General features: G+C 35.2%; 2 protein-coding genes across 9 annotated transcripts in view; one reads left to right on the top strand and one right to left on the bottom strand.

Moving 5' to 3' along the window:
• LOC114871388 (regulating synaptic membrane exocytosis protein 2) overlaps positions 1 to 7043 on the top strand; it is a 65746-nt gene extending 58703 nt beyond the window's left edge. For 4 of the 6 annotated variants that reach the window (XM_029177342.2, XM_029177248.2, XM_046285349.1 and 1 more), the window contains 4 exons: positions 4757 to 4844; positions 5085 to 5167; positions 5330 to 5437; positions 5591 to 7043. In XM_029177342.2, the coding sequence (XP_029033175.1) occupies positions 4757 to 4844; positions 5085 to 5167; positions 5330 to 5437; positions 5591 to 5892 (581 nt within the window). In that variant the 3' untranslated portion in view covers positions 5893 to 7043. The other 2 variants (XM_046285350.1, XM_046285351.1) reach the window with 2 other exon arrangements.
• Positions 7044 to 16464: 9421 nt separating this feature from the next.
• The window catches only part of LOC114873746 (protein groucho-like), an 83987-nt gene continuing 81599 nt past the window's right edge, over positions 16465 to 18852 (bottom strand). For all 3 annotated transcript variants that reach the window (XM_029182514.2, XM_029182427.2, XM_029182679.2), the window contains one exon: positions 16465 to 18805. In XM_029182514.2, coding sequence (XP_029038347.1) covers positions 18698 to 18805 — 108 coding nt within the window. In that variant the 3' untranslated portion in view covers positions 16465 to 18697. The remainder of the gene's footprint in view (positions 18806 to 18852) is intronic.

Genomic DNA, 18852 nt, shown 5'->3' with positions numbered 1-18852 from the left:
TTTTTCTCCCGCTCACTATTTTTACTCGTGTGTCTTCGTGTGATATCACGTGTCATGAAATATCTCGCGCGATTTGACCGAGCGAACAAGTATATTCTACAGTCGTTAACGATCATTCAAGGTCCAAGTCAACCCTCGTAGAATATCTATAACCGGAAACGGATCGGCCTGGAAAGGAGTCTCGCATCGTTTCATCGTTTCGAGAAAAATGAGAAAAACGAAAAAGACGGAAACGATCGATTTCATTCGTTTATTTGCTTCGATTCTTTCAATTCAATTTTTTTTTCTTGTTTTTCTTTTCTTAAGTTCACATATGTCCACGTCGATTCAACGTTCGATAATCGATCATCCAACATGTGGCGATTATCAGCAGCAAAAGTCTCTCATAGAATTCTTTCTAGACAGAGCTTAACGATAAATCCTTCGAAAGGATCACGTGGTTGTGTTACTCTAAAGGATGAAAACTTGGACGTTGTTTCATTCAGGGTTAGAGGGAGGGTACGTAAATGTATATTTCATCTGATAGGGCTGTTCGATAAATGATCAAAGTTCCGTTAATCGTGTCATCCTGTCTCTGTCTGTCTGTCTATATTCTGTTCATTGGTGAAATTGGCATTTTCAAAAAGTTCACACGTCGCAAATCTGATCTGTGCTCTGTGCTCATCTCTGTGCGATCGCTCTGTTGCGCCGCTGTTGCCTGTCGCCTATGCCAGTTTTGAAACCACCAACGACCCGACAATCGTTTTGGCCGAACGATATGAAAATTCCGTGTGCGGAATAAAAAGAAGAAGTGTAAAGATCGAACGAGAGGAGAAGGCATCGCCAAGAGTCTGTCGAGTCCTTGGTACCTTCTCTCCAGCTTCCGATGTTCTTTCGTATGTGCCTAATTCACACGCCATTGTGTCAGTTCCGATGCCATGTTAAGTGGAAGAAAAAAAAGAAATTAAGCAAATAAAAGTGTAGGCTTGGCTCTTCGTTCACGTTCGGCACGCGAAATGTGAAACAGCTATGCCGCTAATTGTTCTATATTTATATATTTATATCTTCGATAAAGAAGAATGTCCCTGTTTTTTGCCAAACCATCGAAAACCCACCCATATTTTGCCATCGCCAAAAGCCAGTGTGTTCTGTGCAATTTGTCTCTTTTTGTTGATATTTCTTGATCTCCATTCTCGGGTCGGCACCGTCCGGCTAATCCTCTGACATGCCCATACGGTCGATCAAAATGCTCGGTTCGCTCGGTCGAAACGCCGTCCGGCCATCGTCACCATCCTGACACCACGATCGACGACGAATCGTGGCGGGGGCCCTGTCGATCGACCGACCAACCAAATACCACCAAACAACCGATCCATCGATCAACGACAAGCAGCGTGCGTAGTCCCAACGGTTACTGTGTGGCAGTGCGAGCCTGTGTCTCCGAGGACCGGTAAATCGGCCTCCTTCCCACTGCCCCACTCAATACCACCACGATAAGTAACCACAGGACACTGTGGACCACCGTCAATTCAGACTTCCGGTAAGACACATTTTCTCGCTTTCTCTATTCTATTCACACCCGAGACCTTCTTCTCTCTTTCTCTTTCTCTCTTTCTCTCTATCTGCCTATATGCCTGCCTTGCCCTATAAGTTCTTTTATCTGTTAGGTCATCTTACGAGTAATGTCTGGGGTCAAGTATAATTCATTTAAATTTATTATTAGGTTGTTTAATTAAAATAGTAAAATTAGAAGTGGTACAAAAGAATCTTTTGATAAACAAAATTTTAATATTAAGTGTAAAAATGACATTATTAATGGGATGATTTAATATTTTGCCAATTCTGAAGGAGCACCCCCGGATTTCAGTTTTAAGAGTCTTGAAGATTGGGGGACATCGATTATTGATGTCACGAATTTAATACAATTGAATGATTAAGAGATAGAATTGAAAGTGATAAGTAACATCAGCGATATAATCGAGAAGAATATTTTGAATAGTATTACTGTCGCACTAGTAATTTTAACAATTAAACAATTAGTCCATTGTCCATTTTCACTGTGGCATTCGATCTGTGAATATTAAATTACGAGGTATCGAGTGAAAATGGTGAATAAATGCATAGTGAAAATGGATCTGTGTGGAGTATTCTATACGAAACCCCTCTAATAAGTCACGTTTTCCTTTTTTTATTTGCAACTTTTTTAATGAAAAGAGAAATTTTGATTAGCGCGTCAAAGAAAATACAGGAAATGATAATGGGAAATGCCAAGGACTGTTGTATATTATGCTCGAAACGTTGTTTGAAATGTAAGCGTGTATCAACAATTGAAAGCACTTTGCATCCAGTAAATATCTGTCAAGGTATTCTCAAGTAGGCGTCGACATATTTCCGTTTCCTCTTCTCGCGTTGAACCTTCTTCCTTATTTGCAATAGTAGTGCTTTGTAGATTAGAATATTTGCTTAGTATCGTAGTATTAGTGATAGAATACATGTAATCGCTAACCACACGTTGCTACATCTACAATCATCACCGTAGGTAAGGAAAATTAAACTCTAAAACATTTTTGAATTGACTTTGAGAACCCACGCTTATACATATAATTTATCAAAATACTATTTTCTAGAATATAATGAAAAATCACACAAAAAAGAAAATTGATAGAATGTGTAAAAAGAGCATGTCGGATATATCATTGACTCGTACTACTTATCCTGCTCCATTGCAATGCATTGCGACGGACGAGCGTCTGCCCAATTATTGACTTATACTACTTATTCTGTTTTACCGCAGTGTATTCGATTCGGAACAACTTTTTAATTCATTTTGTTATCATATACGAATGGTACAGAGATTGTTGTAACAAAATGGTGAAATATTTTATTATTTTATTAATAATCAATAATTTAAAAATTTGATTAGTAATTCGAAATAGCAGATCCGAAAAATGAACGTATCGGTGATAAATTCGTTATCAGAATGTTTTTAAAGTTTAATTTTAATTTTGTTAAAATACCAGCGGATTCCAGGGCTATCAGTTAACCCACAGCAATTACGTACTGATATAAGGAGGCATAGTTTCAACGGTACTGCTTTGATGGTCAAACACGCCACAAATTGACCCATTAATTTCAATCCTCCCATAATCTTCCAATAGATTCCAACTATGCTATCGGTATTCCTACCAAACATGCTTCATGATAGATTTCTCACGTGACTGTCAGATGTTTGATCGAATATTATTGTTATAGAATCCCAACTATTAAACTTAAATGCTGGTCGATACCCATTGATATTTCTGTGAATTTTCACCTTTAAAGGGGAAGATATCGAAATGGCTACGATTTCAATTTAACATTTGTAGGGTGTATTAAATTTTGATTTATTCCATCAAAGATTAATTATATGCAATTCCGATTTTGTTGTTTGATCAATTTTTGTAAATGAAGTGGTTTTATTTTACCTACTACCCAGTAGAACTACTTACTGAAATTTTTCAATATTTAATTTAATCTACTGATCACCTTGGGAATGCAATTTTGTCTACTTTCTTTTTCATCAAAGTAGAAACTTAGAAGTATCATATCTCTTTTTCTATTATCTTTGTTTGGAAAATTGTAAAGTAAACAATAAACTTTTGTAAGAGAGCAAGTACTAAATTGGTATTTTGATAAGAAACATCTGTTGGATATAGTTTGGAACTGGTTCTCAAAGTTCGTTCAACGTCGTTAGAAGATACAGTAACCTTAATCTGAGCTAACACCAAGACAAGAGATTAGTTAAATATTTGCCGAACGTGATTAAAGTTGCTGGATCGATAGAAAGAAACTTCAACATTTTTGTACGTATTTCATCGACTAATCATCACACTCGTTCATTTATACTCGTCTTACGTAGAAGCAGCAGATAATGGTAGATACTAGCGATGTTAATAGCAGTAATTTCTTAGGCGTTGAAGAATTAGCTACAATTGAAGTATCCCGTTCCATTTATAGAGTTTTGCAACAAGTAGCTAATGAAAAAGCGTAAGTAGGCTTCTTTACGTTGATTAATTGTTTTATCCTTCAACTTGATCCTTTCTTCTCGCTTTCCATTCTGAGCTGCCTCTAGAAAATTGTGCAGTTTTTTTTCTATAAAACTGTGATATCTCTAAGTGTCTTCTGTTCATTCAATTGATCCTTTTATTGCAGATATCGGGACGGATAAGTTTGTACATAATTATGACATGATCTTTACATTTTCTACCGGTTGAGTATCTTTTTTAAGTGTAGAGTAAGTTTCTTCGAGAATTAGGAAATTTATTGTAAATAGACAACAAGATTCAGTATCACCAGCAATCTGCGTAATTCCATATCTTGTTGAATAATATATATTTTAATAGATATATTTTTTTCTATTATTACATAGGGTAACATTAGGTAAATTCAATTGTTTATTGCTGAAGCGATAATAATGGAAAAATATATATATATCACAATTTCTGTTTTCTTCTTTGGGCCACTAAAAAATTTATTCCACATTCCACCTAAAGGATCTATTTTTTGTAAGGTACTAAATAAACTATTTGCATATATTTTCGTACTTTTGACCAAGGATGTATTCGCGTATTCCAAAGGGATGGAAGAGAAATAACTCTTTTTCCCCTTAGCGGGATATAACAGTAAGATCAACGTGTCATCATGGGAGAAAATGTATCATATGGTACGCAGGTTGCTGGTCGGGTAATCGTGAAATACACTAGAATATAGGTAGAAAATATTTTCCTGTAATTCACAGGGCGGGGTGAGCGCAAAGACAGCGTCATGAATATTCCAGAGAGGTTTTATGATCGCAACAGTGAATCGGACGAGGATGAAAAGTGGAGGTAAACAAAATCAAATATACAATCATATCTATATAAAACTTAATGTACAAAATTCAAGCAAATGCTATAAATTTTAATCTAAATAATATTAATTAATTGAAATATTACTATTGTCACTAAATATAATTTACCTTACAGATACTCGTGAACTTTATTTCTTTTTTCCAAGTTTCCAGATATTACTTTTTTTCCACAATTTATCTCAGTTTAAAATATGCTAACTTTCACGTTCATTTTTAGTCACAAAATGAGGGGCGAAAATGGCGTTGATGCTAATCTGGGTCGCGGACAAGTGCCACCAAAGGGATTCAAAATCATAGCTGGTAAAAATTGCGAAAATTTCACCAAATTCACTTCCTAACATCATTCCACTACAATTTTCAATTCTCTTTCCCATCGAAATAAACAAGATACGTTAAATCGATTAAAGAGGACCCTTTCTAATAAATGTTGCATTAACCGTGTAAATTTTTCATCAATTTCAGGAGCTCAAAATGGCGAGGTGAAGCTTGGTTTCTGTCTGAGCAAAGGGACTCTCGAAGTGGAGGTCATCTGTGCCAGAGACATATGTCCCGGGGAGAAAGAAGAACCAGGTAATTTGTCATTTATATATATTATAAATATAATTGTTTAATAAAGCGTTTCTGAATATAGGTTTAGGTTGATGTTATTATAACATCTCTTTTAATTTCTGCATTTAAACTTGAAATTCAGCTATAACTTTATCAATTTAAATTACAATCCAGATACCTACGTGAAGACGTATCTTCGCGACGGCGACAGGTGGCTTCAAAAGCGTAAAACACGCGTTATTCGGCACTCGAGAAATCCGCAATATCGTCAAACCCTCAAGTACAGCAGCTGCGACGCTCTTGGAAGGAATTTGTTAGTGATGCTTTGGGAGAAGAAACAAGCGTTCGAGAGTAATCAAGGTTTAGGCGGGGCGGAAGTGAGCCTCGATCGGCTCCCATTGACAAAATTGACCGTCGATTGGTATCCGTTGTTTCCTATTCACACTCTCGGTACTCATACAGCTGATTCTCCATGATGGCTGAGGGAAAAGTGGGCCCTAGAGGCCGGCGAGCTCGACCTCAGATTGAGCCTTCTGCTCAAGGATGAGGAAGAATCCGTCGTCAAAATTATCTCCTGATGGAACATTCATTATTTCTCCTTTCGACAATCTTTTTTCCTTGTTTAAATCAATTTTAAATGGTATCCTTTAATTATGTTTCCTTTTTATTAGGTACAACGAATCTTAACTCTTTGCTTTTCAAATATCGATAAAATTAATATTGATAATTTTCAAGGTCTTTTTAATATGTTTCTCCAATTTATTAATTGATTAATACTATGCCTTTTTTGAACCATTTTTTGAATTCTATTGTGAAGACACACGAGGGTCCATTTTTCCCATAAATTAAGGATCGACGGAGACGTAAACGAAAGACGATCGACATCTGTCATGGTAACGCATGCTCTGGTTGATCCAGTCTTGAGATTCGATCGTGTCTCGTTGAAAATGTGCGAATATTGCATTATTTTTTTCTTTCGTGGAGGTATCTCGAAAATTAATAAGGAAAGAAAATTCGATGGATTGTGCCATTATAAAGCATTAAATTTTTGATCAATATATACACTTACATATAATGTATAATTTACCATTCAATTTTAGTGAAAATATAAAAATGTTCACTATTGAAAATTAAAATGAAAACTTAGTCGTTCTTTAAGTGTATACATTTATTGAATTAACATATTGAATCGAGATAACTTCTGCGTTATTTGAATTATTTTAACGATAGACAATCGTCACCGAGGCTCGCTGGCCGAGCCCAACACACGAAGAGCAATTTGTAAATGGTTACCGGAACAATTTTACGGGAAACACGAATGGCAAGCGGAAAATTTTGCTGTTTAGACGTCAAGCAATTTTTGTAGCTCGTAGACTGACAACAGAGATTCCTCGAACGAGGATTACGTGGAATGAAAGAATCGTCGAGAACTGCTGCAACTTCTTCCTGTTACAGGCACGTAGACATTCAAAAATTTATTACTTCAATTATTAATTTTCAAATTTGGCTAATATAGGTACATGATATTTTAGCAACACTATCCATCGAAGAATGGGTATGCTTTTTAATTTTTAAAATGATTTCTTCTATCGAATACCAATTATAATTAGAAAACTAATTATTTCTTTCATCAGATATTAATTTCAATTGTAAAATTTTTTAATTACAAAAAATTTGAGAAATTTTCAAGTGATCTTTGAAATATTATGCAAAAAGCTTGGGTTACCTGTGTACTCTAAATATTTTAATTAGTTATTAGCACAAGGATCAATCGATTCATCGATCAATGATCTACTCTATATACAGAATATTTATTAGGAATTTGGCAGTGGTTCTCGAGATTAAATTAACGTTTCCTTCTTTCGCTTCAAAAATAGCAAAGAATTTCAGAGGAAAGAGAAACATCGCGAAAGAATCGAAACGATACGTGAATGATAATCCTAAAAGTATTGCGCTTACCCCGCCCAAATTATAAGCAAAATCTCTATACTATATCGTGAAATACAAATTATAAATGTACGCACGAAATTAGACACTTAAAGTCTGGTGCGTTATACGATAACTCGAAGCAATCAAGCTTAAGTGTTAATCAACCATATTTCGCTGACCAAACTCCATTATTAAACAGATATTTAACCTTTTTCGTAACAATTTTTCTTCATATGGGTGCTGAATTTCACATATTAAAATCAGAAATATTATCATCCTTATACCGGTAAATAGATAAAAAATAATATGCACGTAGGAATTGAAGTTTCCGTTGTCAATAAAGTTTACATTTTTTTATTTGAACAGATAACCCCATAGAGCAATAAACGAGAAAAAATATGGACCATTATGTCAATCTCTAGTATACGATGAAGGTTAAAATCTGTTATGACCCAAAGAAATTACTAATTATCGTGGACGATGACCTTTTCCCAGCGATAATTGGAGAAACCTTTTTCACTTTCAATTTCTCTTGATTGAATCTTACAATCTCCAAACAAGAGTATGACTATTTCTTACACTAGATCTGGGCAATTCAGTATTCCTAGGGCAGTCATTAGATCACCACAAATCCAATCTAATTCAAATATAAATTAGCCATAATGAATAAGAAATATAAAAAATTTCACATTAGAAGGAAATCTAAAGTTAAGAAAATACGAAAAAACGTTGTGACATTATTTTAGCTAAATAAACCAGTACTAAATTACCCAGATCTTTAAAATAATCTTGAAATAATTGACGGTGGTCCACCAAAAGGAGAAGCTCGAAAAGAACACTCGAGCAGAGTGACAAACTGCAAAATCTGATCGGCCTACAAACATATCCTAACGTTTCTTTAAGGGTACATCGGGTGCGAGGATGGTTTTGACGAAAGCTTTCTAAAATATATAACACGTTCATTCTTTCTTTTTCTTGAAATCAATCGAGCTTTCCTCGAAAACGTCCTCGTCCGATGTTAAATCGCACGGACAATCCTCTTGAACGAATGCAATCATCTAAGAAACCCGTAGATGAGAGTTCTTCCTTCGTAAATGACTAAGGCACACAAGTAGGCGCATTTTCTACTAGACTTCGAAGCGACCTACTTTATTATTAATTGTCCTTGTAAATCGTTAACGCTATTCCGATTTGGTGATATTTCACGAAGTTCTGCTTGAAAGTGATCACGATTTCGAAGCTTGAACTTATGGTCGATTGCTTTTTCTTCGATAATTAGGGGTGTGTGGATTCTCAAAATTAGGGTTCACAGTTATTTATTTTAAATAGAAAGCTGCGCTACCCCTCACTTCAGAATATTTGATCATTTTTAATAATTAAAAGAAGGCAGCTTCAACTTTAATTTGAATATTCACTGTCTTTGGTTGAAATTTTATGATAGAATTTCTAATTTTTGATAGCAGTTCTGATTAGATATTTATACAAATAGTGTTCGGAATTCTGACCTAAAATTTTGAGCAGTCATACACCCGTTCAAGCTTCTTTTCATCGTAGGATCAAATACGAAGAATATTAAAATGAAAAGTAGCACTTGTCTCTTTTCCCTCGACTAAAACCCACCACTTTTTTCTACGAAACGAGATTCAGCCTTTCGATGTCGAGTATGAATCAAGTCTGCCTAACTTTGTGACTACTGTATCGCCTACATAAAATACTATACATATAGATATATAAAAATATGAAAGAAATCTCTATATATATATATATACATAAATATACATATTATATACATAGGAAGGTAAGAAAATGCGTACATATGCCGTATCGAAATTGACAATCGTGATCGTTGATCCAGTGATGTGCATTCGCATCAAAACAGGTATCCTTAGGGAAAATAGCGATATAGGTGAGCCATTAATATTCAGAACCTTAATTTTGACGATATTAATGTTAAAAGTAATTTAGAAAAGAAATAATATAATTTTGAATGATTAAATATTATAAAATTTAGTGTATAACTGAGAAATATGAATTATAAAGAATTATCAATTCAAATTCTCCCGCGCGCACGTTTATGCGCAAGTGGTGGGAGGCCACAGGCCTATATATACGGGGCCTCCTCCCCACCATCGTCAGTCTCCTCGGGACCGCCGAAGGAGAAGGACAAGAAGGACTTTCCTCGGCGGTCCCGAGGAGAATGACGAGAACTAGATGTATTGTCACGCTCCCTGAGGAAACCTCCTTTGATCGTGAGTGTACATAATCGTAATTAACACGATCAGGTGTAGAAAATAATACGTATAGAGGTGTATAGATATAATTGTATTGTATGTACCTGCGATACACATCGTCGTGACAATCGGTTGCATTCTGTTGCAAAGATTCTTTGAATTGCAATCGAAACGAAATACGATCTAAAAAATGAGAAATTAGGGATTACATCCAAGCAACAGCCTCTTCCCGTACATATCTGTGTTGTATGTACTCGGTCTAACGTCTAAGTGTCAAAGACAATCTCACTGAAATCGCGACTAGGTGACGGGAAATCAGATACGATTCAATTAATGGTAATTAATTACAGTAACTTGATCATCTTTCAATCTAATATAATTAGAGGAAAAGTGATTCTTTTGAACAAATCAGTGAATATATTTTATTGTATTGTTAATTGATTCGCTTAAAAATATCACTTTTCCTATAAATATAATTGAACCGACAGATTCTGATTTGCTTGCCGTTAGAAAGTAACGAAGGTAGACTCGGTTCGATGTTTTAAACCTGTACTTCTACGTATCACTGTGCCATTTCTATTTAAAATGAATCTTTGAAAAGTTTCTCTTAATAATATAGCAAATTTCTATTATAGATTTATTTTTGATTAGAGAGCATAACAATAGTCACGTTTCAATTTAAGGATATTAATAATCTTTGTCTTAAGTTTGATTATTAAAAATCTAACATGTGACTGAAACAATAATTCACAGAAGACGATTGAATTACCATCATGACATTACCCTTTGGCAATCAGTTTCATACGAGTTGTACAGATACTGCTCAATTACGGCCTAAAACCGAGAAAAAGGCAAGCGAACGTAAAGTAAAATATTTTCAGAGTGCTTGTTCTTCGTTAATGGATATTTAGTCGCGACCTGTGCACCTGCACTCGCAGAATCATGCATAAGCATTCGCGTATGAACGAGAGTGCATCTGTACACCTGCAGGCAATGTAGACCTTCTTTAATTAGAAGAAAAAAATGAGAAGGGAGGAATTATCCCATCAGTATTTTTATTTTTCCATATTTATTTACAAAGACAGAAAACTGTCAGATATATATTATATAAAATAAAATATTTATAAATTAATAATAATTAAAATATAATAAATTATTTTCTCAAGCTCTCCTGGAGTTCTTCCAAAATCTAAAATCTGAAATAATTTGGGAATCCTAATTTGCACTTGGTTGTACATTTTTAATAAAGCTCATTCTAAATTCTAAATCAATGGCTAAAATTTTTAGCCATTATTTTTAATCTATTCTTAAATAATTTTTTTTAAATACGCTTCCAAAAATTATTAGGAGATTCTCCTCTCTATATTTTTCTTTAACCCAAAGAAGTCTACGTTGCACGTAGGTGTACACGAACGACCCCATTGCCATTAAGAATAAATGACAATCGGTGGTCGATCACTTGTAAAGCATTATGTTATCGCAAAACGAGTGTAATACGATTAATGCTTTAAGTGTCGAGCGATTTGGAAGCTGGTGTTATATTTTAGGTCGTACATGTACCTCGATGCCAAAGGATGACGATATTCATCCAAGACCTACAGACGTCAGCTACAAAGGTGTTAGATACTCTTACGCGTTTTTAATTCAATCATTCTAAATAATGCATAACGTCACTCAAAAGTCTGAGCTATTTTCTAAGTGAAAGTAAATACTGACATCTTATCTGCAGCTTGCTGATGAAATATATAAACTATCGCTTTGTAACTCAATTGGAATGATAAATTGAAAAGAGTGATTCGTACAATGTAATCAATTTTTATTATTGGTTGTATTATAGATAAATTATTAAGGGATGAAGAGCTGATTAATTGATTTTTAATTAAAAACCAAAGTCAGCTAATAGATTTTTAATTGATAGTAAAATTTAATTGAAAAATTTCAAATTTAATTTCTGAATATTTCCAATTTTATTGTACGATACTATAAACATTGCAAAAATTTATTTTTTCAGCTCTATAGCAACATTATCACATCTTCTTTTATTCTAAAACTTTTTTCCATAACTTTTGCACCATATCTTAGTGCATTTACTATTTCTCCAGACTCTTAAAATTACTAACGTAAGATTCATTTACTACAAAATTACTTAAAATTTAGTAATTTTATTTAAAATTTCACTTAACTTTTTCTAAAGACTATTATCTCTATAATGCTTCTAACATTCCCTATGGAAAATCGAAAGAAAAAAAATGATGTCGAGACTTCGTGAAATGCCAGACAGGTTTTATCTTTCTCTTCTCACAATCGTTATTATTCTTATCGTTTATCTATACTTCGGATGTTCGTGGATTATAAAATTTGTAGTAGACGCTGGGTGAGGCATCATTTTAAAGTTAGTCGAGCAAAACTTAGATGATATATCGCTCTATACAGAAAATTTCATGTGATGTCCTTACGTGTTAAGTGTTGATTGTCGCACATGTGGATTAGAACCACGGTATGCGTTTTAGACTTACGGATTAATTCGAGTATCGATTAACTTTTAGCGACTATACACAGATTGACTAATGTTCGATTCATTCTCTGGCGGTAGCAAATACGCGTGTAAGGAAATTCGTAATAGAAATTTAGATTGAGTCGCTTTTTTATTTACTTTTGAGAAGTTACAAATAGTCTGTCAGTAAGATATTCGTATACTGTGCTAGAGGGCTTATTTTTCATTATACAATTTTCATAGAATCTACAAACGAAAAAATTTGTAATTGAAAAATTTTGCATTATATGAATTATTTTTTACTACTTGTATTTATTTTAAATAGATAAATGGAGAAATTTCAGAAATATGTCTTCTATTACTTTATTTTATTTTTAGTCCGAAAGAGTTGGATTCTGAATTCGTAGCTTAATAAACAATAATTTAAAAAAAAAGATATTTTAATTAAATTGTAACAAGATATATGAATATTTCTCTGGCAGACTGTACCAATATGGAAATACCTTCTAGGACAGTGTGTTTCAACCTTTTTTGTCCTAAAAGTGTCCAATCCTGTTGGTTCGAAAGTTTAATTAATAAGAAAGTATATTGTAAGGTGGAGTCAATAATTTTATCGAATGTTGAAAGTATATATAATCGTATAATTTTATGGAATTAGCCGAAGATTCAGCGAGAAAAGACAAGCATGATATTAAGATTCCTCTCTCGTCAGGGAGTTAAATGTACAGAATTTTATCGATGTTACAGATGAAACCATGATCACAGAGTTTATGAAATAGCGATACAGAAAAAGAGTATATAATTACAATGGTTCCTTGGAAACGAACAAGTTGAATGTCAGTAATTTTATCAATGTTGCAAAATGAACAAATTATAGTTATCAGAGTTTATCAGTGATCGGTACACGCTAAATAACTTAATACACAATGATTCCTCGTGAATAAACCGTTTCCTTCTTGTTCTACTATTATCTGATAACAATGAAACGACTATAAGTACGATATTCTTTTTTAACAATGAAAATTGTATGAAATTGATGCAAAAGGTTTGTTGGAAATCAGTTTCAGCCAGATGAGTCAGGTGTTATTAAATTACTATAAATCATTGCAAAAATCTATGACCATCTAAAAGTTTGCCTTTGTTATTATGTTACTGCAAAACATTTTATAAATCTACAATGAACCGAACTTTTGTCTTTTTTATTATTAACAGATTGAAAGTTATTCTTTAATCATACAGCAGACCTTTTGCAAATTAAACAATTAAACATTTCCAACCAATAAAAATAGATATCTGGTTGGAAATCACTGTTCTAGGACCGATAGAATGAAGACTAATTAGACACGAAAAAGGAAAAATTCAACGATCATTAATTAGGCGTGACAGAGAATCGAAGATGACTTAATAAAAAAGAAACTTTTTCGAAAGCCGTGTCTGATGTAGTGTAAAGTGTGTGTTTCAAATGAGAAATTGTTACGTAGCTGGTGATTTATTATTGTTATGATGAAATTCAAAAATGAATGATGATTTTTTTGCAGCATGAATGAATCACGCGAGTCTTTCGAATTTTTCTCCCATTTCTCATCTCGAGGAACTTTGTGGATTTGTGTACCCCATCCGTAACCCCTCAGCTGGCCTATCCCCTTAATAAGAAAGATGTATAAACGGATATTGTACAAATACAGACGTGATAAAAATTAAATTTTTGTTATTTTATTGTCTTTGATCCTTTTCTCCTTTCATTAGAATAAACGTTCTACTTTCGTCCACCACCGTTCAAGAGCAGCAAGAATTCTGTTTGAAATATATGGCATCATCTATCTGTTTTGTTGTTTTTTCAGTATATTTCAATACTTTTCTTTGTTATGGACTTGGATAGTTGTTATGGACTTGTTATGGACAGTGCTTTGGGTAATTTGTATTTTAAAAAGATCACCATTAATTATTTTTAAAATTCTACCCCAACGCCATCTATATACAAGTAGCTGAAACTGCTGTGCATTGTGAACGAACGATATCATCTTGGGGTGTTAGGGACCACAAAGCATAAGGTGACACTATACCGACAATCCGGTATCCGGGGTGTCAAGGACCCCGATGCATCAGTGGCGCTCTCTGCATACCGACGTGATATCATCATGGGATGTCAGGGACCCCGAGGCACAGCGACTCTGCATATCGACATACCATCTTGGGGTGTCAAGGACCCCGAGGCACCGGCGACGCTGCATACTGACATATCATCTGGGGGGTTCGGGACCCCGAGGCACCGGCGACACGACATACCGAGATATCATCAAGGGGTATTCGGGACCCGGAAACACCGGCGACAATGCATACTACCCTTATGCAGCCGGGGTGTCTGGGACCCCGAAACGAAGTTAAGTATATTCAATAACTAAAATGATAGAAGGATATAAGTCAATTAAATAAATAGCTGAAAACATAAATTAAGGAGCATTAAATACATAACTCAGAAATAAAATTGGATAAATGAAATAATAACTCAGTTGCTTTTTTCAAATGATTTATTTACCAAAGTGCATGAAGTGAATACAAGTTTGTCAAACAATTACAATAATAATTGTTCAGTTTTGTGCTGCTTTTGACTGATTTAAAAAAAAAATAGAATCAAAGTAAGTGAAAATTGGATCTTCTCAGATGTCAGTTTGAGATGCGGTAAAAGAGTGACGAGGCAAGAACACCAGCGTCATCTATCGAGAAATGGCGGAAGCTGCGCAACGATTTACCGACTGCCTGGAAATTAATCGATAAGTCGAATTGATCTATGGGAAGAAACCTAATATAATTTAATTAATATAGTTCACTCACAGACATGTTACCGCGTTATTAAAAGGAAGGATTTGCTGTATTTATCTTCATAGCTTATTGAATAAACTCATTAGGAGCATGAACGTGTTGATTCTATTACATTTGTGTGCCTCGCCTATTATTTTATCCTTTTATTTATTATTTTACCCCTATTTTGGGGCCTCGCGTGGACCATCCTCCCAAGTCATTTATTATTTTATCCCTCTTCATGGGCCCCGGCTCAACCTTCCCAGTTATTTATTATTTTTTTGTCTTTAAGGGCCTCACGAGGCCCAACCCTTTATCACTGCATCCCTTACATGTCTGCATCCTTAAGATCTCTGTATCCCTTATATCACTACATTCCCTATATTCCTGCATCTCGTATATGCCGGCATTCCTTATACCTCGGCCTCCCTTATATCTCTGTATCCCTTACACACCTGTATTCTCCCTGCATCTCTTGTATCCTTTCAACCCTTATAATAAATATATTATAAATATAATAATATACTTATGGCCACTGGTTTGAGTAGAGGTAAGTAAAGGTAAGTAAAGTCTCATGAAAAATAATTTTAAATTTAAATTTTTGCAAAATTTAGTTCCTCTTTCTGCCGCCAGAGGGCGCTGATACAAGGTCGAAATTTTAGTTCACATTTTTGCCACTAGAGGGCCAAAATTGCTGCTTGATTTAGTTCCTTTTTTTAAAACCAGATGGCGCTGATTCGAGGTCGAAATTTTAGTTCACATTTTTGCCGCTAGAGGGCCAAAATTGCTGCTTGATTTAGTTCCTTTTTTTGAAACCAGATGGCGCTGATTCGACATCGAAAATTTAGTTCTCATTTTTGCCGCCAGAGGGCCAAAATTTCAGCATGATTTAGTTCCTTTTTCTGCCGCCAGAGGGCGCTGATTCGACATCGAAAATTTAGTTCCAATTTTTACCGCCAGAGGGCCAAAATTTATACCGAATTTATGCAATGCCGGGATATAATGGATGCGAGGATGTAAAGGACGTTGTGGATGCACGGATATAAAGAAAGCAGGAATGTATGGAATGCAGAGATGTAAGGGATGTGAAGAAAGTAGGGATGTAAGGAATGCAGAGATGTAAGGGATGTGAAGAGAGTAGGGATGTAAAGAATGAAGAGATGTAAGAAATGTGAAGAAAGTAGGGATGTAAAGAATGCAGAGATGTAAGGGATGTGAAGGAAAGTAGGGATGTAAGGAATGCAGAGATGTAAGGGATGTAAGGATTGCAGGAATATAAAGGAAGCAGGGTGAAGAGACTCTGTAGAGAACGTCACCGGTGCTTCGAGGTCCATAACTTTTGAATTCTACTTTCTAATTTTCTATTCTTATCTATTAAAATCTTATTGATACAATGAGCAAGGATTGAAGAAAGGGTTGAACGGTAGTAAATAAAATGTTATATTTATATAGATATAGATGATTTAATTGTCGAAAGAAACAATTTTCGCGTAGCTATAGGAACAACATGAACTGTGCTTGGAAAGGATTAACGCTTGTCTTTTCTTCGTTTTTTCTTTTGTCATCTTGTTCTGGCTGGAAACGCATATTATTTGTTTTTTTTTTTTGCTTTTTTTACTTTCGTACACACGGAGTGCAAAATTGCGAACACGGAGACACAATTCAATGAACGAGCGAGACAATAAACTGTTAACTGATGGTGCGGATGTTGAATCACGATTTCGCTGCTGTGAAATATTTTCATATTTTGTCGATGTCTTCCCGGTGCGTATGTGTGTATGCGTGGGCATATGTGTATCATTCACTGTAAAAGAATATTGATTCTGTACAAGTTAAAGAGATAATTAACTATTGAGTCTTCTTGAGGTATCGTTGTTTCTATTGGTCTATCGTCGGAGCTGTGCTCGTCGAAAATCTTAGTCTGCTTTCTCGATTTCTTCGTTTATTTTTCTTTTCTAATTTTCTCAAATTAATTCATGATTAAGTTCCTATTTTTTTTCTTCTTTGTTTTAAATGATCGCGAGGCAGTATACAACGTCGATTCTACGACGATCACAGCGAATGTAAAACGTGTGTCTTTCCTGTAACAAAATATAAATCTTCATTATGCATCCCCTGCTTTCACCGTTCAAGATCCGAATAATAACGCGCTACCTATTAGTGTTACCCTAATTTTTAATCATACGCCGTCTCGCAGGCATCTCAAGAAATTCAATCACCGCGTGTACTATTATACCTTCAATTTGTTCCGGTTGCGATAGAAAATCAATCACTCGTCGATTGACTTGCTAAAATTAAATCCTAAAAAGGTCGTCGTGGACAGTCACAAAAATATTCTGTTCGAACATCCCGCGGATACGTGTCTATGAAACGCAGCCCTTCGTTCGCGAGCATCCGATGCTCGGAATTCATTCGTCGGTTCGTCTCCATCGTATCGGATACGTCTGAATTCCTATACCATGCGGACAACTTACGAAACTTTTTCTCTTCCCGATCGATAGATTATGCAAAGTATCGTACGAATGAAAACTGATTTTACAAATGTACCAAGAATAAAAGATGCATCGACGGAAAGATTGCGTGGAATCGTGGAAAATTATTTTGACAAGAAGATTCGATGTACTGAAAAATATCGCATCTTTCTAGGAACACGATATAACAGGAAAAAGCTTCGATATACGTTGTCCGTTAACGCGTGCTTCCTACAGAGAATGCCGAGAGATCGAATGTGTTGTTGCATTTTTATCCTTCCGTGCCTTTCAGAATTTCCTCACAGTTACCGAACGCATAGTTCACGCTACGAGCAAACGAAACTAGTTCGTACTAGACGAGCAACGAAAGAATAAAATTCGAACTCAACGGGATCCTATACGAATATAAATTTGTTTGGGGCGGAGAAGAGAGCGAAGGGGCGAAGGGGCGAAGGGGGGAATTTTTATACTCTTCTTAATTGAAATATCAAGGATCACGCAACGTTCTCAGCTTCCTTTATACATCTTAGCGCGATGAAAATTACATCGGTTCATAGATCTACGGTTCAGCTATTCCGTTCATCCTCTACGTCTTGTGTTTCATACGTTACGTAGAATCTTGCAACACGAGACAGAATCCTACACTTCAGACGGATCTACACCTCTATTTCGTGCCGCTTTCATACAAGTTTCTCAGGCGTATCTACGTTCGTTTGTTCGTTCGTTCGTCGATAGTAAAAGCACGAGGACATCACGCAACGGTAATTTACCGATAACATTTCACCTTGCATCTCTCACGGTCGCAATTATGATACTTTATCGTAAAATTCTATATTACATTAGTAACATATTACACAAGCGACTTCCTGTTCGAAGTCAAACGATAGTAAAAGATCACGTAATCACGCATAGTCTCTCATTCGTCGTCGTCATTTATCAGGCCTATTTATAACCATGCGTTCTATACAACCTTAAATAGCAAAAAACATTCTGCCACCTTTTATGTATATATATTCATATCTATATAATGTAACTTTAGTTCTTCACAGCTTTTTCTTCGCCTCCTGTGTAAAACGTAAGCTGACACGTATACTCCGAATTTAACAAATATAACACACGTTGACGGAGTATCGCACGATTCACAAAAGGATAGTTTCATCGGGATAAAATTCAATTTTCTACATTCTTCCGTCTTCGAAGTCCTTTGGAACATCTTCACATGTTTCGAACACATCTTATTTCGCCCGTATAAACCGAGCACCGTCTTTTCTTTAACACCAACGATTACTCGAGAAACGTGACGTATTCGATAACATCCGGTGTTTCGATCGTACACGTATCCCGTCGAACGGATAGTTCAGTATATTACTTCGTACACGGTGGCCTTCTTATCGCCCGATCCGGTCACGATGTACTTGTCATCGGTGGAGATATCACAACTGAGCACCGAAGAGGACTCCTTCGACTGAAACAGAATGGAATAATTTCGTTAATTAACCGTTCAATATCTGT

This window comes from Osmia bicornis, chromosome 4 (assembly GCF_907164935.1).
Source record: "Osmia bicornis bicornis chromosome 4, iOsmBic2.1, whole genome shotgun sequence".
In the NCBI taxonomy this organism is placed as follows: Eukaryota; Metazoa; Arthropoda; class Insecta; order Hymenoptera; family Megachilidae; genus Osmia; species Osmia bicornis.
The sequence above is the reverse complement of the archived record's forward strand: the minus strand, read 5'-3'. Positions and strand labels throughout refer to the sequence as shown.